Genomic DNA, 26,673 nt, shown 5'->3' on the forward strand with positions numbered 1-26,673 from the left:
AGAGGGGGCAGAGCAAAGGCTCTTCTAAACCCTTTTACTGCCAAAGATGTTAAATATTTTGCTATTTCCTCTGTTTTTGATGTCTGCCCTCATCATAGTGTTTTGTAAGTGAGAGATTGGTTTGGCATTCTATACCCTCAATCCTCTGCTTAACTTAGTTTTTTGCCTGGTCTATTCCACAGCATAAGTTTCCTAGGGTGGGGGGACCAATTCTCAGCAGATAACTTTGAACAGACTTTCACCAGTTTGATTGGAAATTGTCACAGTATATCAGAGCGAGTAAACTTTGTGGAGCAAAGTAGCTGAAGAAACATAGAATGACAGACTGTCATAAATCCTTATTCAAATGACTTCCCCTTCAGTTTTGGTAGCTAGGTATGATGGACCCCTGGCATCTCCCTGCTATCAGGCAGGTTTTCCTGCCAAAAATTAGTTCCAACTATGAGTGAGCAGCCACAAATAGCATGAATGTAGTTATTGTTTTAAAAGTCCATTTGTCCCACCCAACAACAAAAATCTAATTTGCCTTTTAGCCCAATCCAGGAACTTGATGAGATAAGGAGCACTCTTGTTTTTCCCTTTCAAATGGCACTTGAGACAGTATAACCCTCAAACAGAAATAATATTTTATTTAACAGGCAGCTGTTCACAGGGGTTGGAAATGCTGAGATAAAAGTAGCTGTTCACAGGGGTTGGAAATGCTGAGATAAAAGTTGTTAATATAGATTATACTTTTAACAATCAAAATAGTGTTGTTGAAGCTTATTTTCATATATTCTTGGATCTTAACAGTGAGAGGTATTTTATTGAATATTTTAGTTACAGCTCCTCATATAGTTTCCTATGACTCTTCAGGTCTCCTGGAGACAGTCTCTTTATTGTGTACCTAAACTCTCCTCATTTTGGAAACCACAGTTTATTTCAATACCCGAGGTATCTAAATCCAATTCCCTTCAGAACTGACCATGGGTCTCCTCAGAGCAAAACCCTCTGTGTAACAGAGCAGGAATAATTCTTCTTTTCAGAAGATATAACCCTTTTCTTTTTGGACTGAATTGGAGTTTCCACCTACTACCCAATCACCCTCGCCAAAATCTCCCAGTTCTGGTGTCTATGTAAAACGGACTTCAACTGAGGCTGACTCTTAGACATTCAGTTCTGATACTGAATTCTTCCTCAGAATTGATAGAAAACAGTTGAGGCAAGGAGTTGTTTACCTTCACTTGAAAGGTGAACCTGTCTGACTGACTCTGTCAGCCTCACAGACTCCAACAGACTTTGTCAGGAGCTGACTGACTGTCTGACTTCCCAAAGACTGACTGGCCGAGTGACTAAAAAAAGACCATGCCCCCAGCACTCAGCTAATCATATAGTTCTCCTCAGCTGGTGCTGGCCAGTCCGAGGGAAGGGAGAGGGAAGAGAGCAGCCTGTTACTCAAGCTGTCCATTCCAGTGAGGAATTAATTCTTCACCTCACATCTTTCTGAAATTGCTGCACTAGGAAATCTGTTGTTAAAAGTCAATCCATTATACTGGGATAATACCTTTTAGTGATGCAGACACCTGGGCAGGTAGGGCATTTCTCACAAGTCTCTCCAAAGGCACCAGGTTCTGTGCAGTGACATTCTCCACAGATGCAGATGCCTCGTCCACTACACATCTGACCATCATTGGAGAGGCAACTATCTGTCTCTGTTGAGCAGTTGCAGTTGTCGCCGATATAGCCACGATGACACTTACACTCCCCACAATGACATTCTCCATGACCTAAAGGGAATTCAAGGAACAAACATCAACTGTGTTGCTGGAGGAAGAGATACTTGGTTCCAGAAGACAGATCAACAGCAATCAGAAAAAATGGTGGCTGCACCAGTAAGAGGGGAAGACAAAAGAGAGCAAGGTGCAGAGTAGAGAATTTATTTGGCTCTTGTGGATTCCAATGCATTTCACAGCTAGCTTCATCAGGGGATTTATTGTAACATACAGATACAAATTCATAAAACAATGATTAAAATATTAAAATGCAAAAGTACACAAATTGAACATTGGCCTTATAAAATTTCTACAATGACATTCAGATTTACAGTCAAATTCTTATCTATAAAAAAGGAGCTCTATAAATCATAATAATAGACAGTTTATTATGACCTAAAATCAGAATGTGTTTGTAGTGTCAATATTCAAAGAGGGTCCCTTTTCATTTTCTCCACTTACAGTTGTGGCCACCACTTTTTCTGATTGCTATTGGTATTCCAACTTGGCCATTTCTTTATGGATTGGGACAACATACTCAGTTTTTCCCAAGACCATATAAACAAATTTTTAGAAATTCCATCTGCTGGGGCGGGGCATCAGAGGAGTCCATGGTAGATGTTTAATCCCATGGCTCCTACTCAAATCCCCCTTTTCCCCACAGGACCACAAAAAACCTCAACAAAAGCTCTAAATGCTGAAGAAATCTGGGTTGGGGGGAAAAGCCACAAAAAACCAATGCACAAGCAAGTGTGAAGGCCTTTTTCCTGCTGAAAAGGCCGGGGAAGGGGAAACTCCAGCTGGGAACATGGCTGCTGCACAAAAGAAAACGGCTTCTGAAGAAGGAAGGAAGGAAGAAGGAAGCTTCAGAGGACCCAATTACAACAACAAAAATATTAGTTGGGACGAACTTATTAATTTACACAAGAAAGACATAAGAATGGATTTACATGCCTCTACCCTCTTGGAATATTGTTGCTGCAAATGCATCCCCAGAGGTCTCAGAATCAATAAAGAATTCAGTCTTTTTCAGGATGACAAGAAATTCATGGGGACATGGTTCTCTATCCTCAATAAATATTCACTAGTCCTCATTATTCTTATTGTAGAAACTTCAAATAATTCTGTGATGCTATTACAACCTACCATAAAAAATAAGACATCTGCTCTGAGGGAATTATATACTGATAAAACACTGAACCTAAATCACAGAAGTTAGATGAAGAGTCACTATGGTTCAAAGAAGAGCCAAAGGAATTCAAACAATTTCTAAGGGACCAACAAGTTTATGACAACAAGGTTTATTCATGGCTCTTAAATAAAAAGAAACACATCAAATATCATTTATGGACTCTCCCAGCACTCACTCCACAGAAGAAGAAGAGATTGAATTTATACCTTACCCTTCACTCAGAGTCTGTAGTGGCTTACAATCTCTCTCCCCTCCCCTCCTCACAACAGACACACTGTGAGGTAGGTGGGCCTGAGAGAGTTCTTTCAAGAACTGCTCTTGAAAGAGCAGCTTTGAGAGAACTTGTGATTGACCCAAGGTCACACCAGCAGCTGCCTGTGGAGGAGTGAAGACTCAAACCTGGTTGTTACTAGTCGAAGGACTAGTCTGGTACTTCGGAGAAGGGGACGCAGGTGGCCTTCTTTCTCAACATCTCACAGAGTCACTCCTCTAGACTTGTTACCTGGTCTGCAAATAGGATCAAAATAGGTCCTAAAGGTACTAAGGTCTGGCTTTTGGCAGTTCTCTTCCCACTTTTAAATCTATCAATGCCAAAGATTAATTTCCAGAAAAGGCAGTGCAACTAACTCATTCCCCTATGTTGCCTGATTTACCCTTACCTAGTTCATCCTATATGAGTCTACAGTCAAAACTATTTTAATCCCATAACACTCCTTTGTAATAGTTTCTCTTGTCCTGCCTATTAGAGGTCACCGAACACAAGAGACATTTTCATATGAACATTATATTGCATTCATAACCCATGGGAAAGCTATGCAGTTTCCCTGGTTCAAATACATTGTTTAATTCACACCATCACAGCATTGACTAGGAACAATCACATCATAGCTCAAAAGCTATATCCATAGTCACTCTGCTTCTTCTAGAGCGGGCTCTCTTGTGACTGAGTGACTGTGTGTCTGTCTGTCTGTGTGTATGGGTTTGTGTGTGTGTTTGGATGTCCACTGACTTACACCTCCAGTCACAAGGTTGGGTGAACCTTGCGTGGAACGCTGGTTCATTTTGCTCATCCTTCTACTTGGATCTATGTTCTCTGCACAGGCAATATAGTCCCATAGAATAAGTTCCTTATTGTCTCTATACGCTACTACCTTTATTTTCTGAATTTGTATGTGTGTTTAGAGTGCTCTTCAACTGATAAGTTTTTATTTTTATTTCTTTAACTTTTATTAATAAAAATAACTTCATTAATTAAGGCCTGGTTCATTTGAAAGTGCTCCTGAGGGGAAAATCCCCATAAACATAGGTGGAGATCCTGCTTGCTACCCCCTCTCACATATCTGGGCCTCCTAGCTAACTCCCCCAACAAACTCAGGAGATCCTCACAACTCCTTAGGGTAACACGGTCCTCCCAGATTAGAGTCTGCATTCTTAACCACTACATCAAATTGGCTCTCAACACAGATACAAGCCAAGAAAGCTTGGCACTCTCCACATATTTTTTAGACAAGGGCAGAGGAACTGTGCAAGCATCAAAGGAATTTTATCAACAAAATGAACCCCCCCCCCCCCCAACAACAGAAAACACTCTACCACTTCAGGAGAGACATTGACATACAGCTTATTGGACAGAATTCTTTCTGAGCATGAACTTAAAGTATTGACTAAGGGCCTTTCTTATATTCCTTCTCCACATTATAACCCATTAGATGCATGTTTAGAGGTTTTTTAATTCATCAGAAATATAAGACTTAAGGCTTATCTTGGCGAATGTGGTAATTCTAACTACTCCAGCCAACCCCCTTTTTGTTCCCTCTCATTTCATACCATGTTCTATTGCAGCTGCTATACAGGTTTTTGAAAATAAAATCTTTAGAGTCCTAGAAAAACAAGGGAAAAAAACCAAATCTACATGGCAAAATCTAAATAGATATGAAAGCGAGGCATTAAAAACTAAAATATGACAACAATATTATAAAAAAGGTGATAAGGGAGGTGCAATAGTTATTCAAAACAGACGTGATTATGCTCTAGAAGCGATGAAACAACTTAACAATTGAGAACATTATCCACCATGCAGCACCAAAGCTTTAAAACAAATACAATCAGAAATAAGGACCCTACTTCATCTCAGGGCACCTATATGGATTACATTTCTCCCTGTAAAAGTTTCTAGATAATGTAACTCTATGAACTCCTGTTTTTTATAGTCTTCCTAAGATTAATAAGAGTATCATTCCCCCACCCACCGATAGACCCATTATTTCAGGTAGCAACTCAATCATGGGCAAGGCCAGCCTTAACCTATCTGGTTCCCCTAGGAAAGCCTAACTTCTGGTACCCCCTCCGCCGCACTGGTAACCAAATTCACCCCCAAAACCGAGCACCTCCCAAGTCATCATAGGAACACAGAATCAGAGTTGGAAGGGACCTCTAGGGAGAAAGCTGTGGGCAAGGGAGAAAGGCAATGGGCAAGGCAGAAAGGTGGTGGGCAAGCGGGAAAGCCATTGGGTGAGTGAGAAAGGCGGTGGGCAACAGAGAAAGGCAGTGGGCAAGGAAGAAAGTCAGTGGGCAAGGAAGAAAGTCGGTGGGCAAGGAAGAAAGGTGGTGGCCAAGTGGGAAAGCTGGTGGGCGAGGGAGAAAGACGGCAGGCGAGCAGGAAAGCTGGCAGGCGAGTGAAAAAGCCCATGCAAGAGTGAGAAAGCAGGCAGGAGAGAAGGGAAGGCTTCTGTAAGTCACATGGAGGGCATCCAATTCAGCGCCCCCCTGGGCAAATGCCTAATTTGCCTACTGGAAGGGCTGGCCCTGATACTCTTTCAGAATATGTGGGTTATTTTTTGAAACCATTTATACCACCTATACAGTCATATATATAAGACACAACTGATTTCATAAATATATCACATGCCAATATAAAATTCAATCCGCATAGTGATAAGCATTAAATTAATTTCCTTGACATCATGGTGTATCATAATGGCACAAAATCCTCTACCAGACCCATAGATAAAAAACTAGCTGCTAAGATTTGATAGTCATTACCCTGTGTATATTAGAAGGAACCTGTGAGGTTTCGCCAAGTAACACTTAGACTACACATATAGGTATAGGAAAAGCTTTATTGATATGTTACAAGTGCAGATCTTTCCCTTACGGAGGCCTTGCTGGAAGTGAAAGCAAGGGTTTCAGGCAGCATTAAGTAACTCAGGAAAGTATGGGCTCCCCCCCCCCCCCCAACCTTCTAACACACAACACTTCATGAAACAGTTCAAAGGGAACCCATCTCCTTATCACCTGCAAAATGAAGGCAATTCTCTGCCTCTGTCTCCAGATGGTGGAGAGGAAGAAGCAGGGAGCCCCTGCATTCCCAAGACTGTGAGAGACAAAATAACCTTTCCCAGACCATCCCAAGAATGTTACATATCAACCCAGCACAATCTCTCAATATACTGCATAGCAAGATGATGACAGTTACATATGGAACCACTAATGAAGGAAGGCATGGCAGGAGACATTGTATGGATCCTGACAGGACCTACCCTATAGTCAACTTCTGAGGTTATGGAAAAACTGTTCTGACATCAAATTTTCAGAAAGAATCCTCTATTTTTATTTTATTTTTTCTGGTTTATTGATTTAATTACAAGAAAATAATATGATCATTACTCAACATATATACACAAAATGAAGATTGAGGGTATGAAGATACAAAAAAAATGAGATACGCAAAAAGGAGTTTACACAAATCATATCATTAAATCTAGTCAACTCCATTTTGCATCATTTGCATAAAATTTTCCTACTTCCAATCTCTTGTAGCCAACCATATAGTCTATCCCATTTATCTACTGCTATTTCTCTCGATTTTCTGTTTAGTAAGGCTATTAAAATATCTAATTCTGCTATATTCAGTATCTTTTCTAATAGTTCTTCCATACTTGGAACACTCCTTTTCTTCCAGCTTAGTATACAAAATTTTTGCAGCTGTTACCATATGCATCACTAAATGATTATTTTCTTTATCAACTGTTTGGTGCATTACAGTTAAAAAAATAACTAAGGTTTAAACGGTATCATTGTTTTCAAAAACTCTTGTAACATTTCATGCACTTTAATCCAATAGGACTTTGCCCTTTTGCATAACCACCACAGATAATCAGTATCATTGATTCAGTATCATTATCAAAATCAGTATCATTGATTCAGTATCATTATCAAAATCAGTATCATTATCAAAATGGAGGTTATCTATTGTCTTCCTTATTACATACTGATCCCACAGCTTGTCATACCAAATATCAAGCATTGGAGAGTGTGCGAGTTTCCAATTCTTAGCAATCATCAATGCAAGCTATTGCCAGCATTATTGAAATTAAAGATTTCTGATCTTTGCTCAAATATCAAATAAAAGAAGTCTAAAATCTACCAGAATAGATAGGTTGAATATAAGTTTTATTTGCTCTACCACTTATTCCAAAAACTTGAGACCGTTGGGACATTCCCTCCACATACGATATGTTTTAGTTTTACAGTTCCTCCAACAATCTAGATTTGAGAGATCTTACTCAATGTGACAGGGATTCGATAAAGAACTTTTACTAGATAGAAATCCATCCTTAGGCCATTTTAAGACAGGAAATTGTTCTTTTTGCAAGCATATATGCAATATCAAAGGATTCAAGGGTTTCCAGGTCCTACCTGGCAGCCGGGGGAGGGGAGGGGGGAATCCTGGGTCCGGTCTGGGATCTTCTCCTTCCCACGTGCATTCATCATGTCCCTGATGTCCTTTTTTTTTGGGGGGGGGGGGAAGGTGATGCTCTAGTTTTAGGGCAAAACTCTGTGTAGTTGATTTTACCATAAAGTTTTGCCCAAGAACTAGAGCGCTGCCACGCATTATCAGCTACACACAACTACACTGTGATGATGTCACTGCTGGGTGATGTTATCACATTGCCTTTCGGGCCAGCTGGGGGCAGGATTTCCCCCTGCTGGCCAGCTGGCTGGTGATAGGGAAGCACCCCACCTGCACCCCTGGCAAGAGTCTAGCAACCTAAATCCTGTAGATGGAAGGCAATATGAATTAAGATATTTCAAGACTCAACTCTGTAACTCAAGACTGTAACTCAAAAGGAGCCATATATGCCGTTAGGTGCCCATGTAACAAACTGTATGTAGGGAAAACCTCAAGGTGCTTAACAACACATATTTGTGAACATAAAAGCAAAATATACTTGGAAAGAACAGGACCACCCTTGGTTTCACACTTTTCCGATTATACATATAAACATACATCTACAGACACTGTGGTTTTGGCTATACAAGAAATACCATAATGAGAAAAGAAGGTGAGTGGATATTCAGACCTTTGGTCTTCATGGGTTACTGAAAGCCTGGACCTCCATTGCATGTTTGGACATGGTAAATAAGCATTTTTTAAAAAAAAATCACTGGTCCTTTAAGGGATAAAGGATGTATTGCATCATACCTGGGTATAAAATATAGACAGATCTACCTTGCTTATTCTATTGTTCATGGTGGGAACTGGAAAACTTCTCTATAAGGTACGCCACAATGTTTAACATTTTATTATGAACCTTGCGTAAATATGATTTCTAGAGTTCCTTTTTATAGTAAAGGATTTTGCTGTAGCAATTTTATAAGGCCAATGTATAGCTCAATTTCTGTACTGTATTTTAATATTTTAATCATTGTTTTATAGTGTAACAAATTTGTATCTGTATGTGTCAGGACTGAGATCCTTCCATGAATTGTATCTTTGCATTAAGCACACGTGTATTCCTAGATTCCTTGCAAGTGTTTATAGTACGCATGCTTTGATGTAACTTTTGTTTCTTGAAATGTCAGTAATATATTTCCCATTGATACCTATGAGGTAATAAAGCAGGGGAGGGAGGGTGTTCTGGTATCATCTATAAACATGTATGTGTCAAGTCTGCTCCTAACTTTGGTCAAGCCTGCACCCAATCACTGGTTCAGGAGAAAAGCATCCTGGGTGAAGCCATACTGTATTCCATTGCTGCTAGCTTGAACTCTCCTCACCCCCCTCCTTTCCTTTGTTATGTAGCATTGCTTTGAAATGGGAATATGTGAACAGTTTTATCGTGCCTTCTCAGGCTTGGCACCGGGGGAGGTTGGAGCCAAGAAACGCTTAAGGCCAAACCAGGCCTGAGAAAGAAGTTGTAACATCAATGTCTGAATGTGCCCTGCATAGTACCCCTCCCTCAAGAATCCCTTTGAAGTGTACCTTATATGATTGCATTCTACTGTATGATCTTTAGTCTTTCAATCTTACTGTAGTCGAGAGCCATGATATCAATAAACTAGATACTTTGTTTCAATGAAGACTCGTTATTGAATCTGCCGACTTGACAGTATGTTTGTGACTTATCTCATATCCCTCCCTCTTTACTACCTCGGCCCCTGTGTTAGTGAGCGTTTCTACGCATTGATCAATGTGGTTAGTAACAGCGTTTAGCGATATTGTAAATGAACAGAGCCTGACAGTAATCTCCTTGGTATCAGGCAGCCTGGACCTGGAAAGATGTCTTTGTTTGCACCTCTGGCCTTGAGAGTTTCAGATGACAAGAATATACTGTCTGGTATCAAAATATACTAGGCTGTGTGAATATATGGAGGTGGGGGGAGACTTGAATTGCCTGCTTTTCCCCCCTATGTGAATTGTTTCTGAAACAGTTAACCTTTATTCCTGGCAACATAGCCCCAAGGCGGTTGGCTCTGTATACTAACTCTAATAAACTTTATTTATGCCTTCGTAAGAAAGAGTGTTTGGTTGGTACCTGGCTGAAACTTACAGTACGCTACATTTTATAACAGATTCCCGCCTAAGTTTACTGTGAAATGCATTGGGATCCACAAAAGCCGAATACATTTTCTCCTTTGCACCTTGCTCTCTTTTGTCTTCTCTAGAAGACAGACAAGAGTCCAGTTCAAAGCCAAATTTATTTTTAAGAAACTATGGTCAATGATATGAAATTGGACTTGAATCTTTGGCAAAGGTACATCACTGCCATGGCCTTACAGTATAGCCCCAGAAGTAATTATGTATCATATGAAAATGGACATACTAGTGACTTTCATAGATCTGCAACGAGAGAAAACAAAATAAAAGAGTCCTGTGACAGCTTAAAGAGTAACACATTCATTATTTGGAAACATCAGTTGTTGCAAAATGAACTGGCATATTTTTTTTAATCAGTGTATACCTTAAGGTGCCCAGGACAGTTGTTGATTTGGTGGCAATAGATTAACAAAGCTCATCTTCTGGAACATAAAGGTGAAATTCTTTGCGAATGAAAAAGTGATGTAGAAGAAATATAGTGTTTTTTCATAAAACTTCAAATAAAATCACAAAAAAATCCTTAAAAATAAAATAAACGCAAAGAATAAACCCATAATGCTAAAACAGTAAATTAATAAAAGTAATAAAACAACCAAGGATGGAGAGTCAACAAAAAGATTTTAGAGAAGATTTGATTTTGGAGTCCAAAATATGGTGGTGCTGGCCACCAACCATCAAAGGCAGGGGAACCATGGCCTGTGAGTGCCAAGAGTCTGGTCCGGGATCCTGCTTGAGAAAGCTGGAAGGAAAATTTAAGATGAATATATTTTAAATTTTTAGGCAAATCAACTTCCACAGTCATCTTGTTTAGTAAACGCACCGCCTTGAAGGGGCCTACGTATTTCCACTCCAGTTTCTTTGGGAGTTTGTAGTCCCTTCAGATTCTTTGTGGAGATATACACCAAGTCTCCCACCTTGAGCTCCCAGAGTGGGGATCTCTTTTTGTCTGCTTGCTTTCTGTAGTAATCTTTAGCCTTATCCAATGTCTCTTTAATTTGGTCCCATTGTGCAGCTAGTTTGGACCACCAGTCTGTAAAATCCCCTGCTTGGCTGGGTGTCCCTCCCAGTAGTTCAGGGAATAGCTTCCCCTTGAACCCCTGTACTATATGAAAGGGGGATGCCCCCACCAAGCTGTGGATGCTATTGTTATAGCAATATTCTCCAAACGGCAGAAAGTCCACCCAGTAGTCCTGTTGGAAGTTTATGTAACACCTTGGGAATTGTTCTAATAGTTGATTGGTCCTCTCTGACTGCTGATCCGTTTTGGGGTGTTAAACCAAACTGAGACCCTGCTCAGTACCAGTCAGTTTAAGGAACTCCTCCCAGAACTTAGCAACAAATTGGGACCCGTGGCTGGAAAAGTGTAGCCTTACAACATGTTGCACGAACAATTTGGCCGTTCGGACTTGTGAGCATGGCACAAAATGGGCTTGCTTAGAGAATGTGTCCACCACTAGGGCTGCGGTTTTCCCTTTACTAAAGAGTAGATAGGTGATAAAGTCCATTGAAATCACTCCCGATGGCCTCGAAGGCGTTTCTTGTAGTTGCAGCAACTCCTGGGCGTTTCCTCCTCTTTTCATTTCCATTAAGCACACCAGGCAAGATGAAACATGTTGGGAGACCAAAACTGTCTCTGGATCAGATGCAAAGTCTTTACATACCTAAAATGCCCCACCAGTTTATTATCATGACAGTGGCACAGAATTTCTCCCCACAGGGACTCAGGCCTTTGTACAGGCACCCGTCCTTCCCCTTTGTTAGTTGTCTTAAAAGACTGCATTGCTTTCCTGAGCCAGGGCTTCTTTAACCTTGCTCACTCAGGTAGAAGGGGCGGGGGGGGTGCTCTCCAGTTTCTTCGTTTGGCTGAGAATGAGTACTGCCCCCCAGTTGGGTCGGTGTAAACAAAGAGTTAATGATTTCCTCCCTTTTACTTTCGTGTTGGGGCAAGCATGACAGTGCATTGGCTAGAAAGTTAGATTTCCCTGGGAGATGCTTCAGTGTAAACTGGAACTTTGAGAACTCTGCCCATCTCAGCTCTTTTGCTCCTAAGTTACGGGGGGAACATAGGGATTCCAAATTCTTGTCAGACCTCAAACAGCACTCTGGCCCCCACTAACCAGTGCCGCCAAGTTGAAAGGGACGATTTTACAGCTGCAGCTTCTTTGTCCCACACTGACTAGTTCTGCTTTGTCTCTGAAAACTTCTGGGAGATATAAGTGCAAGGCTGTAACCTTTTCTTGGGCCTCCTTGGCAACTTGGATGATGAATTTTGTGTTCTCGTCAGGGTGACACAGTACGGGTTTGGAGGGTCCAATTCAGTCTAGCCCTTGGCTTGGTTCCCCTTTGTCTTACGCAGATCCATAAGGGGCAGTGCCACTTGCGCAAACTTTTTAATGAAGGGGTGGTAGAAGCTGGCAAACTCCAAGGATTGGAGTTGTCATCTGGTTTTGGGCAGCTCCCAGTCCAGCACATCCCTGATTTGGGCTGCGTCCATTCCCAGCCCCACCTGGGATACTCTGTACCCCCCAAAGTCCAGCTCTCAATGAAATTCTCATTTTGACAACATCGCAAACAGTTTGTTCTTGTAAAGGGTGGCCAGAACCTCCCTCACCAATTTTACATGCAAAGGAAGATCATCCAAATAACACATCATCGAGATACACGGCCACCCCTTTGTATAGAAATTGATGAATTTTGTGTTCTCGTCAGGGTGACACAGTACGGGTTTGGAGGGTCCAATTCAGTCTAGCCCTTGGCTTGGTTCCCCTTTGTCTTACGCAGATCCATAAGGGGCAGTGCCACTTGCGCAAACTTTTTAATGAAGGGGTGGTAGAAGCTGGCAAACTCCAAGGATTGGAGTTGTCATCTGGTTTTGGGCAGCTCCCAGTCCAGCACATCCCTGATTTGGGCTGCGTCCATTCCCAGCCCCACCTGGGATACTCTGTACCCCCCAAAGTCCAGCTCTCAATGAAATTCTCATTTTGACAACATCGCAAACAGTTTGTTCTTGTAAAGGGTGGCCAGAACCTCCCTCACCAATTTTACATGCAAAGGAAGATCATCCAAATAACACATCATCGAGATACACGGCCACCCCTTTGTATAGAAATTTGTGCAGCACCTTGTTGATTAGGTTCATAAACACGCTTGGTGCCCCTTGCAATTTGAACTGTCCCAAAGGGGTTTTGAAGGCAGATTCCCACTCATCTCCTTCCCTGATGTGAACTTGGAAGCAAGCATCTCATTAAGTCTAGTTTGGTGAAAATTTTCCCTTTCACTATCCCCTCCCCCCCCCCCAATGTCAAGTCGACGGATTCAAGAATGAGTCAAAGTTGACACTAAGACTACATTTATTGATAACCGGTGCTCTGGAGCAAGCCTCTAGCTTGCTAAGAAGGAAACCAGTACATTGATACATGGGTTTTAAGATACACTTCAAAAACATTCCTACGGGGGGGGGTGTTTACAGGAGGAAATATTCACACATAACTACTAGATACTTTCTCAGGCGATAGCTGGCCAGTGCCCTTGAATTGGTATGCAAGGCTTCCTCCCACCTCAGGCCCTGAGTAGGCGCCGACTAGTTCCTTCACACCAGTTACAAATCAAAATAAGAAAAGGGGGGAAGGGAAGCAACTAAAGTAAAACATTAGCAGCAGTGGATCCATTATGATTTTAACAGGGCCTATTGCTTAGGCCATGATCCCCCAGTCTTAGGTCATTATTAGTCTATCTTGACACCCAACAGGCCTTTAATCAGGGGGATCAGATAGGCATTCAAGGCTGAGATGGCATTTATTCCCCGATAGTCGGTGCACAGTCTAAGGCTGCCATTCTTTTCCTTCCTAAATAGGACTGGTACCATGTGGAGGGAGCTGGCAAGGTGAATGAAGCCCCACACTAGGTTTTTGTCAATGAATTTCCATAATTCCACCCTTTCACTCATGGAATACAATTTTCCCCTAGGTAAAGCCTCCCCCGGTATCAACTCAATTGCACAATCAGTAGCTCCATGTGGTGGGAGATCATCTGCCTCACTTTCTTCAAACACCTGGCTTAAATCCCTATACTCAGGGTAGGGGAATCTCCCCCAACTCCTCACTGGAATGGAGTTGGGGCCTAAGCCTAGTCTCAGAAGAAGAATTGCAGATTTATACCCCGCCCTTCTCTCTGAATCAGAGACTCAGAGCGGCTTACAATCTCCTTTATCTTCTCCCCCTACAACAGACACCCTGTGAGGTGGTTGGGGCTGAGGGGGCTCTCACAGCAGCTGCCCTTTCAAGGACAACCTCTGCCAGAGCTATGGCTGACCCAAGGCCATTCTAGCAGCTGCAAGTGGAGCAGTGGGGAATCAAACCCGGTTCTCCCAGATAAGAGTCCGCACACTTCACCACTACACCAAACTGGCTCTCTTTGCAGTGCTCTTTGCATTGTTTGTCTGGGAAGCACAGCCGATTCTCACTCCACTGCATGTAAGAATATGTTTGTCAACCAGCACACTCTTAAGACCACTGGGAACTGGGCCAATGGGGTCACTAGAAAAGTCCATTCCTCCCAGTAGTCCCCATCCCCACTGCCACCCCTTCAGACTCTAGTGTGCAAGGGTCTCTTCTCATCAGGGTTCCATCCATCTGCTCGAATCTGATGGGCTTGGGGAGACGTCTTACATGAAGCCCCAGTCCCATGACTATCGTGGGACTGATCATATCCCTGCTGCATCCCAAGTCTAACTAGGCTTCCCAACCCTCCCGCCCTGGCGGGGGACCCCAGGATTTCCACCCTCTTCCCCCGCTCCACCAAAAAACGGAAGCGGGGGGAGGGGGTGGAAACGGCACCGGGGAGCATGGCAAGCCGCCCCATCCCAGAGTGGGCGAGGCCGCCGCGCCGCTGCTGCCCCCTCCCCGCCCACCGCAGCTGCTCCTCCGAGATGGGTCCAGGCTGAGTCCATTTCAGAAAAGCAGCCAAGAGGCGGCAGCAGTGCAGGGGAGGGCGAGGCAGGCCAGGAGCATGGCGAGCCGTGAATCCAGGCCCTTCTAGGACCCGGACTCGCGGCTCGCCACGCCCTTGGCCCGCCTCCACCCCCCCTCCGATTCCATGGCGGAGCGGAGTGGGCGAGGCCACCGCGCCGCTGCCGCCTCTTCTCCGCTCGCCGTGGCTGCTCCTCCGAGATGGGCTCAGCCTGAGCCCATCTCGGAGGAGCAGCCACGGCGAGCGGAGAAGAGGCGGCAGCGGCGCAGCTGCGTTGCCTGCTCCGAGACGGGGTGGCTCGCCACGCTCCCCGGTGCCGTTTCCCCCTTCCCCTAGCTCCACCCCAGTGTCTCCTGGCTCCACCCCCAAAGTCTCCTGGCTCCACCCCCAAAGCCCTCAGATATTTCTGGGGTTGGACTTGGCAACCCTAAGTCTAACAGAATGTACACTCTCATATGAATCTGAGTCATTAAGATAAAAAACAAAATTCCTTTGGTACTCACTCAAGGTAGCGCTTTGATTCCCCAGACCTGCTGCTTCACACCTTCACAGCAGGTCTCACCCGTTTCCCGACAGCTGTGCTTAACTCCGGTCACTTCCCAATGGCATGCCCAATTGTGGCTCTTCCTGGTCGCTGGCAGTTTAAGCAATTGCGGCTCCCTCGCTGACTTGGGTGACTGACCGTGTAGGTGCTGGCTCTCATGGAGGCCTTGCCCAGGGGCTCCTTCTTTTTTACCCCAGCAGGATTCTTACTGGCTTTAGGACAATCGGCAGAGTGATGAAACATCATTTTGGGCCTATGTTTGTCTGGGAGTGGTTGGAGGAGTCTCCCAAAATCTAGGCAAGGCTTTGGCCTAGTCTATTCCTCCTTCCCCCTCCTCTCCTGTCTGGAAGCAGCACTTCTGAGGAGGCCTCCTAGAGACAGGAAGTCTTTCAGGCTGGTCTCCCGGAAGGCTGCCGGAGGGAAAACCAGTTCCTGGGTGGGAACTGGGGTTTATATTATAGATTTTGGGAGGGAAAAGCAGTTTGATTTGGGTCTTGGAGACGGGTGAGTCGATTGTGGATATCCCTCTGTACCACCAAGGTTCCCCAACCGACTTAGACCACACTACTGTTAGAGGGGAGTCCAGGGAAGGCATACAGTTGGCAAGGGTGCCAATCCTCCAGGGGTCTCCCAAAGAAGGACTGTGGTCTCAGTGTTAACTGGGTGCTGGGTTGGCAGAGGACCTTGAGGCCACAGAACTGGCAAGGGGGATTGGGAATCCTGTTCCTCTCAGTCAGGAGCCCCTACATTGAACAGGTGGTGGCAGCGTGCCCTAGTGCTGGGAAGAAGATCAGCTCTCTTCAGGAGTTGGCCATTCAAAAGGGAGTTGACGGGACCAGGTCTGGGCAGAATCGGGCCAGTTCTGTCACATTTGGTGGCAGCGGTGGAATAGGACAGACAGAGGGGACAGAAGACCAAGCCAAGGGTCTGAACAGGCATTTTAAGCATGGTGTAACCACCAGGCAGTGACAGAAGTGTTATTTTATTTTTTTGGGTCGACTGCAGTAGAGAAAGTATAGTTTAGTTAGGATGGAGTCTATCAAGACATGGGACATCCTGAATATGACGAAGCGGCAGCTCCAGGAAGAGTGTGCAAAGCGTAAACTGGAGTGTGAAAATATGACTGTGTCTGATATACACGCCCTCCTAATTGACCATAGCCAGCATGCAGGGGCTTCTGCAGAAGTGCAGCCAAGCCCGTCAGAGGTGTGCTTCCAGTTGCAATTGGAACTGGAACGAATGTGTATCCAGGCTGAGAGAGAGAGGGATGAAAGACAAGCAGAGATCTGCAGACAGGAGGATGAAAGATGTGCAGAGATCCACCAATGGGAGCAGGAAGAGCAATGGAAACATGAGCTTGAGGTGCTGTGTCTGAAAGCAGCCCAATACAAGAAAAGCAAAGTCACCCAGGAGGCGGAGAACCAGCCCATCTCAAGCCCCGAGGAAAAGGGATGTAGCTTTCCCCAAGTGCAGCAAGAGGCTGTGGATGTTCAGGAGCCCCTAAATTGAGCAGGTGGTGGCAGCGTGCCCTAGTGGTGGGAAGAAGATTAGCTCTCTTCAGGAGTTGGCCCCTCAAAAGGAAGTTGACGGGACCAGGTCTGAAGGCAGAATCAGGCCAGTTCCATCACAGGCAGTAAAGTGGTTATCCACCCCACATGTCAAGCATAACCCTTGTTTCATCCACCGCTCTTTCTAAACCATTGAGGGGGTCTTTTGGGGTCAATACCTCTCCCCTCCTCAGGACTTGCTGCTGCCTTTCCCCTGCCCCTCTTGATGCTGTTGGCGCAGGAGTTTCACCACATGCTCACGGTTCTCGATTTCGCAGGCTAGTTGGATCCATCCCAGAAGTGTCCTCCTTCGGGTGTCGGGCCAGGGCAACAGGAGTTGTGCTCCTGCCACCCCCTTCAGGCTTGTGGTCCCTAGGGTCTGGCTTCTTGTCGGGTACATTGAGTTGCTCCTTGTCCACGTCTGGTGTGCCTGGCCCACTTCTGTTCTCAGTCATGGTTCAGTTTGGGGTTTGTTCAGTGTTACCAGAGGTAAGGAAAGGTTGATTCCTGGTAAAATGTGAGGACCGACCAGGTAGGAACCAAGCAGTCTCTCTCTTATGGAATAAAGGTAGAGCTTAATAGTTTTGATACAGAAGGAAAGCCTCTGACAGAGGATTGCCAGCAATGAATGAAAGGGATACAGACAGCAAAGGCATACTTGTCAAGTCTGCTTTAAACTCTGGTCAAGTCTATACCTAACAGTAGCTCAGGAGAGAAGCATCCTGGGTGAAGCCAAACTGTATTCCATTGCTGCTAGCTTGAACTCTCCTCACTCCCCTCCTTTCCTTTGTTCTGTAGTGTTGCTTTGAAATGGGAGTATGTGAACACTTTATCTGAGCCTTCTAAGGCCTGGCATCGGGGGAGGTTGGAGCCAGGGACACTCAAGGCCAAAACGAGCCTGAGAACGAAGTAGTAACATCAAGGTGTGAATGTGCCCTGCATAGTGCCCCTCCCTCAAGAATCCCTTTGAAGTGTACCTTATATGATTGCATTCTACTGTATGATCTTTAGTCTTTCAATCTCAACGTAGTCGAGAACAACAGTATCAATAAACTAGTTATTTTGTTTCAACAAAGACTCGCTATTGAATCTGCCGACTTGACAATACTCAAAATGAGCAGAGAAATGTGGCTCTTCCCCCTCCCTGGTTTTCACACCAAGTTGTATATCAGCGGGAGACAACACAGTCCTTTGGGTTCACACATACCCAAGGCCACTCACAGAGCCTGGGCAAGGAAGGCACCAGGCACCACGTCTTCGCTCCCATGGTGACAAGACAAGCCATGAGTTACAGATGGTGAATCCCAACCATAAACCAAAAGCTTCTAAAATTACAAAGCAAAGAGCATCACCTCCCCCCGCCCCCCGCTTCCAACACAAGGCTACTAATCAAGCCACTGGGTTACACTTCAGGTTACACTAAGCATGCAGCAATGCAAGACAATAAAACATCTTATGGCAGGATACATCCTGACATCCAGCTGGCAGCAGAAAACAGGACTCACAATAATGGATTTAAATTAAGGGTGGAAAGGTACCAATTGGGCATGGGGGGGGGAATTACAGTAAGAGTCGTTCAACTACCTAGGGTGGTGGTGAGCTCCCCCTCACTGGCAGTCTTTAAGTAGCAGCTGGACAAACACTTGTGAACAACGCTCTAGGCTGATCCTGCATTGAGCAGGGGGTTGTACTAAATAGCCTGTTTGGCCCCTTCCAACTCTGTGATTCTATTCACGCACCCATACTTGAAGCTGCCTAACACTGAATCAGACTGGCAGCAACTCTCTGTGGTCTCACCTGAAGAGCTGTCACGTCACCTACTACCTGATCCTTTTAACTGGAGATGCCAGGGATTGAACCTGGGACCTGTATGCCAAGCGGATGCTCTCCCACTGAGCCATGGCCCCTCCTCTCATGGCGACTGAAATGGTTCTATCCTGAAATAATGCTGAACTGTAGACTGAAATGGATCTAGATACTCAGCTTCATCCAAAAGGATCTGAAGCTGTTCAGCAAACACCCTATTAATCACCTTACCCCAAATTTCACACAAAAATTATTTAGGATAGCCAGGTCTAATTATGGCTTTTTAAAGCCTAGCCACCACATTGTTCAAAGTGGAAAACAGACAACTCTCCAAAGATTATAAACAGCAGCAGTAGTTGCTGTTAAAAGGGGTAGGAAAGAGATCACTAATGCAAAACTAAGAGGCAAAGGGAGGCTTACAGTGCAACACTAAGAACAGTTAAACTCTTCTGTTGAAGTCAATGGGCACAGCCAGGTATAACTGTTTAGGAGGGCACTGACGGCATCTGAAAACAAATAGCATGAGAAGCATGGCCGATTCTTACATCTATGACCTAATTCTTATAAGCAGCAGAGACAAGCCAAGGTCTTGACTGTGCTACTTTTGACCGGGATGGAATGGGTGCAGGAGATAACATTCCCATATACAGAAACCAGATTACTCCTTGACATCTACTTTTCCATAGGTGGCCGGGGGGGGGGGATGTTATATGAAAGAGCAATTTACCCTGGGAGTTCACAGTGCCATTATTTATTTATTTATTACATTTGACTTATATGCCGCCCTCTCCGGAAGCGGACTCAGGGCGGCTCACAGTATCATCTACACAATTAAACCAATAAAATATATAAAACCATAATTTACATTTTCCAGTTTAAAAGCATATTACAATTACAAATTTTTAAAACCATTATATAGTGCTGAATCCATATATTATAAGCGGCATTAAACTCCAAGCAGTGATCACCGGCTTTCTGTGTGATGTCCGGTGGCAGCCATCTTTTCGTCAAGCATCAAAGGCCTGCTTGAACAACTCGGTCTTACAGGCCCTGCGGAACGCAGACAGATCCCGCAGGGCCCATATGGCTTCTGGAAGAGCATTCCAAAGCTCTGGTGCTGCCACCGAAAAAGCCCAAAGGCACAGGTTTCTTTCCATCCATGGTTTCTGAAAACTCAGTAGCAACCTGCTGGGAATAGTCTTTTATCCAATAACTGAAAAAAAATGAAAGTGCTTGAAGGGTTATCTAGTTCACATTCCACAAAGAGCAAGATCTACTGCAGCACACCAAACCTAATGAAATAGCTTTTAGTGGCATTTAGTAGTTTGAGTAAGTAAGTACTAGCAACTTGATTTGAACCTAGAAACAAATGGGCAGCCCATGAAGAAATCTCAAAATGGGAATCATATGGTCCTGATGGTTACTCCCAGACAATAAATAGCTCGTGTATTCTGCACCAGCTGAAGTTTCGAAGTTGTAATCAAGGGCAGTCTTACTCAAAGCAGATTTCAGATGCCACTAATAGAGACAGTGAGGTCACAAAATGTACCTCTACCTCCACAAAATATACCATCACAATTCCCTCTGTAAGAAAGGTGAAGAAAGCATGTTAAACTTGCTTGAAATTCCTTTGCCACAACAACAGCTCTAACAAGAACTGGAAGAGATGAGGATAAAGGAGGAGAATGTACGGCCCCTACCTCAGCTGGGATAACTCATGCCCCCCCCTCTTATCACTCTTGAACATATATGAAGCTGCCTTATATTGAATCAGACCCTCAGTCCATCAAAGTATTGCCTACTCACACTGGCAGTGGCTCTCCAGGGTCTCAAGCTGAGGTTTTTCACATCTACTTGCCTGGATCCTTTTCAGTTGGAGATGCTGGGGATTGAACCTGGGACCTTCTGCTTACCAAGCAGATGCTCTACCACCGAGCCACCGTCCCTCCCCTTTTCATAGCCAAAGTATCTTCATGCACAGATAAATCAAATCCATTGTACACTCCCCCATGGCAGAAGGTTTGTTGTGGTGCTTACTGCTCTTTTTCAAATTCCACAAATGCCCTCAGGTGTAACAAGGCTGAAGTACTATCTACTAGCACAGATGTCTCATATCTGAAGCACATCTGGCTATCTTAAACCATATTCTATATAAGTGGTTAAGCATGAAATCAAAACAGAAACCACACTGTTATTGTTTCGGTGGAGCAAAAGTTCAGAATTCTCTTTTTGTCTCTTGATTATTTCCTGATGCAGCTAAAGGAAGATGTGCTTAATTAAAGCGGAGCTACTTTTCCTTTCCCCCCTTTTGTTATGCTACAACAAACATTTAATGTTATTCAATATTTTCACCTTCCAGTCCCTTTTCTTCTTATAAACAGATTTACCATTGGTCTACTTTGAGCCAACAGCAAAGGACATGAAGAAGCTATGATGGACCAACTTTCTGCCAACCTGTCTTTGGAGGAATTATTTCCTAATTGCTTGTGTTACACTCTACACAGAGGCCACCACATAATACTAAGGACACTTGAAAATAGAAAGTTCCTAAAATGCAAAACAGCATAAGCTGTGAGTGGCCTTGGGTACGTGTGAACCCAAAGGACTGTGTTGTCTCCGGCTGATATACAACTTGGTGTGAAAACCAGGGAGTATTGTCAAGTCGGCAGATTCAACAGCGAGTCTTTGTTGAAACAAAATAACTAGTTTATTGATACTGTTGTCTTCAGACGAGGGGCTCAGGTACAGTGGGCTGAAATACATGCAGTTTGTTGATTAAGAGGGCAAACTGATACAGAGCTGGGATCACATGGTGGAACAATGTGACAGCTTAGAAGGCCATTTGATCTGGATAGCCATAAAAGGTAATAGAAGTTGCCTGACAATTGGTGTTTCTGCAAGTCTAGGTAAATTACAAAAGGACGTGTATTTCCTTGTTGTCGTCCACCTAATTTACTTTTCAACATCCATCTATACATTATAAACTTCATTCTAGTTTGCCATTAGTAAAAAAAGAATACATAAAATGAAGATGGGTTAAGTATATGTAATGTGATAAACAACCAATATCCCTTATGTGAGTATGTCAATATAAAACATTATTCTGATACACTATTATTGAAGAGAAATACATTGGAATACTGTGGATGTATAGCTGTACTCACTGACAGTGGGTTTAGCATATGTAATGAGATAAAAAACCTGGGTAGGTGTTTGTTCCAAGTTTCATAATAATTTGTAATTCAGCAATTTCTCTCTCCATTCTGTCCTTGGTGTTCTTTTGCAGTAAAACAGCTACTGCAGCAAACTGCGTGTATTTCAGTCCATTGTACCTGATCCCCTCATCTGAAGAAGTGTGCTTTTAGCACATGAAAGTGTACGTTCTTAATAAAACTTTGTTCAGTTTTAGTTTAATTTTTAGTTTATTTACGATTTATATCCCGCCCTTCCCACCGAAGTGGCTCAGGGCGGCTCACAGCACATAAAATCTAACATAAAAATATTAAATTTAAACATTTTACACAGTTAAAACATTAAAAAACATAACAGCAGTCTATTAAAACTACACTCAGTTTCCAATGCCGGTTAGTTATAAGCCAGCCGGAAGAGGGCTGTCTTACAGGCCCTGCGGAACTGGGCAAGGTTGGTCGTAAACCTTGACTCCAGCTTTGAATGAAGGGTGTGTGTGAGTGATGTTTGCAAAAAAAGACTGTTTAGCAAGTAACACTGAACATATAATATTTTCAAAATTTTGACTGCAGTAACAGTTTATTTGTTTTGAGCTGATGCAAACTGAAGTGCTGCACTGCAAAAGAGAAGTTTCCATTTCAAGAGGCTACTGAATCTGTGCTCATTCTGTTATTGTAAAGAAAACATTAGCTTCCCATGAAAGGTTTTAAGTAATAAAGGAATTGCTGTGCTTGCTAGATTTTATATACCTCCCCACCCCAGCAGAATGCAGCAAGATCTGCACTGAGCCCTGGTTCTGCCCACTTCACAACCTCCTGTTGGTTTCTACTTTACTTACTTTACTTTATTCGATTTATATCCCGCCCTACCCCACCGAGGTGGGCTCAGGGCGGCTTACAACAATAAACAACAATAAAACCAGCTTTCCAGACTCCTCAGCAACAGAAATTCTTAGACCTGGAGAATTCTGTTTGATGCTGGTTATGTATGTAACAGGCCAGTCTGTAAGGAGATGCCATGCAGATCTGTTCCAGCTCTAAAAATAAATCTGGGAACAGTTTAGTACCCTTCAGCAGGCTCAAATTACACCAGCAAATTGGGATGTGATTTCAGTCCAAGAGGAGAAAATGCATTGTAATAACCAGTTAGTTAAAGCAAAATAACAAAATTGGATGACCCTATAAGTTTAATACAATGGTATTATGTGTGAAAGCAGCCTGGATCAACTACATAACGTGGTAAAGCTCCATTTTCTTTGTTCTGATGGATTGCTGAGTTTAACCAAATACCTCCAAGATAATAATACCTGCAATAAAACCCCTCTGTTTCCACAAGCTGCTTCATGATTCTAACAGTAGGAATGCAATGCAGGTAGAAGCTTGTTGAACTCCTAGAAATAAGCCTGCTTTTGACATCTCAGCAAGGAATTTAAAAATATGAGACTGATAAAGTCACACAGCTTTTCTGCCCTCATGAAAACCAGTCAACTCCCTCTAAAAATACCCCCTCCCCAAATTAGCAGCACAAATTGGACACACATTGTCATGTCTTGTTGCTATTCAAGTGTTTGGCGTGACCTTATCTTGCCCCTTTCCAAGCAGAAATCTTGGCTAAATGAACAGGGCAGAGTGCCAACTCCTCTTTCTTCCCCCTCCACTCTTCTGCCTTTTCACAGTAATGTCAAAACCACAGTACAAATTAAGAGATTTGGCACAGCTGAAGATGCCAGCATCCATGCTGCAGTTTTCTGCAATTTGTTCTTGACATATTTCAGTCTTTATACTACTCAGCAGCAGAGTTTCATAGGTGAACTGATACAATTAGATCAAGTGACGTTTTTACATTTTCCATATTGAACTAGCTAAAAAATTGTCCCTTCGTATGTAATTTAAGTTGTAGGACTGAATGGGGTTATAGAGTGGGCCAGACCAACTTTCTGCATGAGAATTGCTGCCTTTATATCAAAATCCATATATATAATTCCCCTTTGGTGGTGGCCGAATGGAGCTCTCCCATTGGCTTATGGGTGCATTCCATGCACTCAACAAATGATTGGCCCATCGCAGCTCACCCAGCATTTCTGGCCTCCCACTGGCTGACTCCACCGCCCAAACAGTCTTACCTCAGAGACAGACACATCTCCGATGCTTCTCTGGGTCCTCTCTGTCAACCGGCCTCAGAAAGGGCTGTTGCTGTACCGTGATCTCACAAAAAGCGTCACGGCCACTGCTGACAACAGACCTCTGCTGCCCCATCAATGGCCCACACTGACAGCCTCCAAGCATACGCAGCCTCCAAAGGCCACTGAAATAGCCAGGAAGCTGCTGTCATCATTGTAATGCAACTAGGTGGCAAGGCCCAGCTCCGCTGGGAGCATTTCCTCAGAGGCCACCTCTTTCCTGTCACTCCCTCCCTTCCTCCTCCTCTCAGCCTTGCCTCAGGGCATACAAGGAATATGACAGGCAAAGGTGGCAAAAATGCACTGCCAACAAAAGGAATGCTGAGCTTCAGCATCTGTTGTACCTCAGAGATGTGTGACTGTTATGCCCTCCCACCTCCCAGAATTATTCTTCCTTATCTCCATTCTGGGCCTCTTTCAGGGCTTTCAGCCACCACAGACACACATACACATATGTGTGGGGGGAGGGGGGAGCCAGCATCTGTTTCAGCTGCAGGGAGGGTGGGAAGACAGCAAGGGGGGATGGGATGTGTGAATGCCAAGGATTGGTGAGTGGGTGGGAAAACAACAAGGGTGGGAATGAGTTAATGTCATTATATCCTCAGACCTCATCATTCTTTAGCTCCTCCTCTGCCCGCACCATGATCCCAATTTGAATTGAGCCCTGTGGCATTTGGGGAAATGTTGCATAGAGCTGCCATCTGTCTGCCAGGAAACCAACTGAGACCAGGGGAACCCCTATCCAACTCATTAAAACTATATTGTATAATTTGGCATTTATTTTGATTTCAGCAAGGGCTGAGGAATGAGTGACATTAGGGGACTAGGAGTTGTGCCATACATCTCTGTCCACTTGTGAACCTTCATACTTCTGTGTATGCTCTTGACAGAGGCTTTCCTAACTCATTTATTTCAGTTCCTTCTTTTATGCAGATAGGAAGCTTCCAGTAATCAGTGTTTTGACATTTTTTCCTACAGGGTGTCAAGCATGCTATTTCTAATGCTGGTTTTAATTGTACCTAACAAACAGGCCAGATTTACAGCAGAGTATCACCTTTGTCTTTTCCCCTTTTCTTCTTCTCCCCCCACCCCCGGATGTATAATAAATCCATCTGGACCCAAGATGTTTAAAGTAACCTTGTATTAACGGTGTAGAATGCCTCTCCTCCAGATTCACACAGCCATGCCTTATCAGCTAGCAGAGAATGTGTGAGAAATGGAGATGTTGTCATTAGCTAACATTCCTTAGTCATAAAAGAGATACTAGATAGTAGCTTTTGAACCCTCAACTCAATTTGCATCTTTATGTTATTCTTTTGAAGTTATCTGTAACCCTGCCTTTTGAAGTTTGCCTATAAGATACTATTCAATACTATGTAGGCCATTACTTCCAAGGAATCCGTCCTTGGAGCAAGCTATGGAGTTTTACAATAAAACAAGTTTTTGATTAAAGAACAAACGCTTAATTATTGCAAAATATCGATGCTTGACACTGGGTCACATACTAAAATACTGCCAATTTACTTGGGATAGCTCCCCCTTTGGTTGACCTCATACAGATGGAAAAGCTGCCAGGTCCTATACGATTTGAACGCTTTTTACTTCATTTTAATACAGACAAAATTCTCTCGTACTTGTTTGCTCATGCCAACAGATATGTGGCGCTAGGGATTAGATTACAAAGACATTTTAAAAATTCTACAACTTGGAAAATAGTTTCAAAAACAAAAGATGTTGGCTCTAGAAATGACTGTAAAAAGCAGTCGCTGGAGGCAGAATTGAAATCTACTAACTCTGTATTAATTTTAGATCAACCAACTCCTTCCAATTTACCCCCTCCATTGATGGAATTAGCTCTGAAGCCCTCTATTGCCTCTACTAATTCAGACAAAGAGGTACCTCTAACAGGAGATATTGGGAACGGTCTGAAAAATCTGGATTCCAGTTGGCCAGAGGAAGAACTCGAGAAACAACTGCTTGCAAAATTTATGTTGTTACAAGACTGTGAGCAAGAGTCCTTGATAGTCCGTTTTGAACAACTGACATCTACCCTGAAGGGCCTCAGAGCTTCTACTGATTGTAGGGAGATGGAAATAGAGGGAAGTACTAATGCTTGTGAGCTGAGAAAGAGTGAAGGGACCCACTCTGCAGAGGGGGCCCATCATTTTCCACTAGAACCAACTGTAATAATTAATATAGGAAAGCATAATTCCAACCTGATTGTTGCAGCTGACGACCCCGAAATATGTGAAATAAGGAATGTCCCCCATGTACCTGATGGAGGAAAATGCTTATGACTGTCCTCAATGCAAGATACGGGGATTACTAACAAACCTATTGAAATTTTATCATGGAATGTGGCGGGATGGCTAAGATGTATACATTCGTATATAGAGGTTCCTTTTTTCCAAAGAGATTTTGATATTATTATATTGCAGGAAATGTGGATCGCAGAAACTCCTTTATTGGATGGTTATTCCTCTTATAATTTACCGGCAGTTCCAGGAAAGGGCCCAGGGAGGTTAAGGGGAGGCCTGGGTATTTTTATTTCTAATGCCCTTAAGGTTCAATGCGTGTTGAAACCCTCATTGTACCATTTAGCTATGGCTCTATTGGT

The 26,673-nt window shown here is 43.7% G+C and overlaps 1 protein-coding gene across 1 annotated transcript in view; it reads right to left on the reverse strand.

Moving 5' to 3' along the window:
• Positions 1 to 26,673, reverse strand: part of ITGB5 (integrin subunit beta 5) — a 175,563-nt gene that overhangs the window by 30,583 nt on the left and 118,307 nt on the right. The window contains exon 10 of the mRNA XM_060261692.1: positions 1,544 to 1,766. Within this exon, the coding sequence (XP_060117675.1) occupies positions 1,544 to 1,766 (223 nt within the window). The remainder of the gene's footprint in view (positions 1 to 1,543; positions 1,767 to 26,673) is intronic.

This window comes from Heteronotia binoei, chromosome 21 (assembly GCF_032191835.1).
Source record: "Heteronotia binoei isolate CCM8104 ecotype False Entrance Well chromosome 21, APGP_CSIRO_Hbin_v1, whole genome shotgun sequence".
NCBI lineage: Eukaryota > Metazoa > Chordata > Lepidosauria > Squamata > Gekkonidae > Heteronotia > Heteronotia binoei.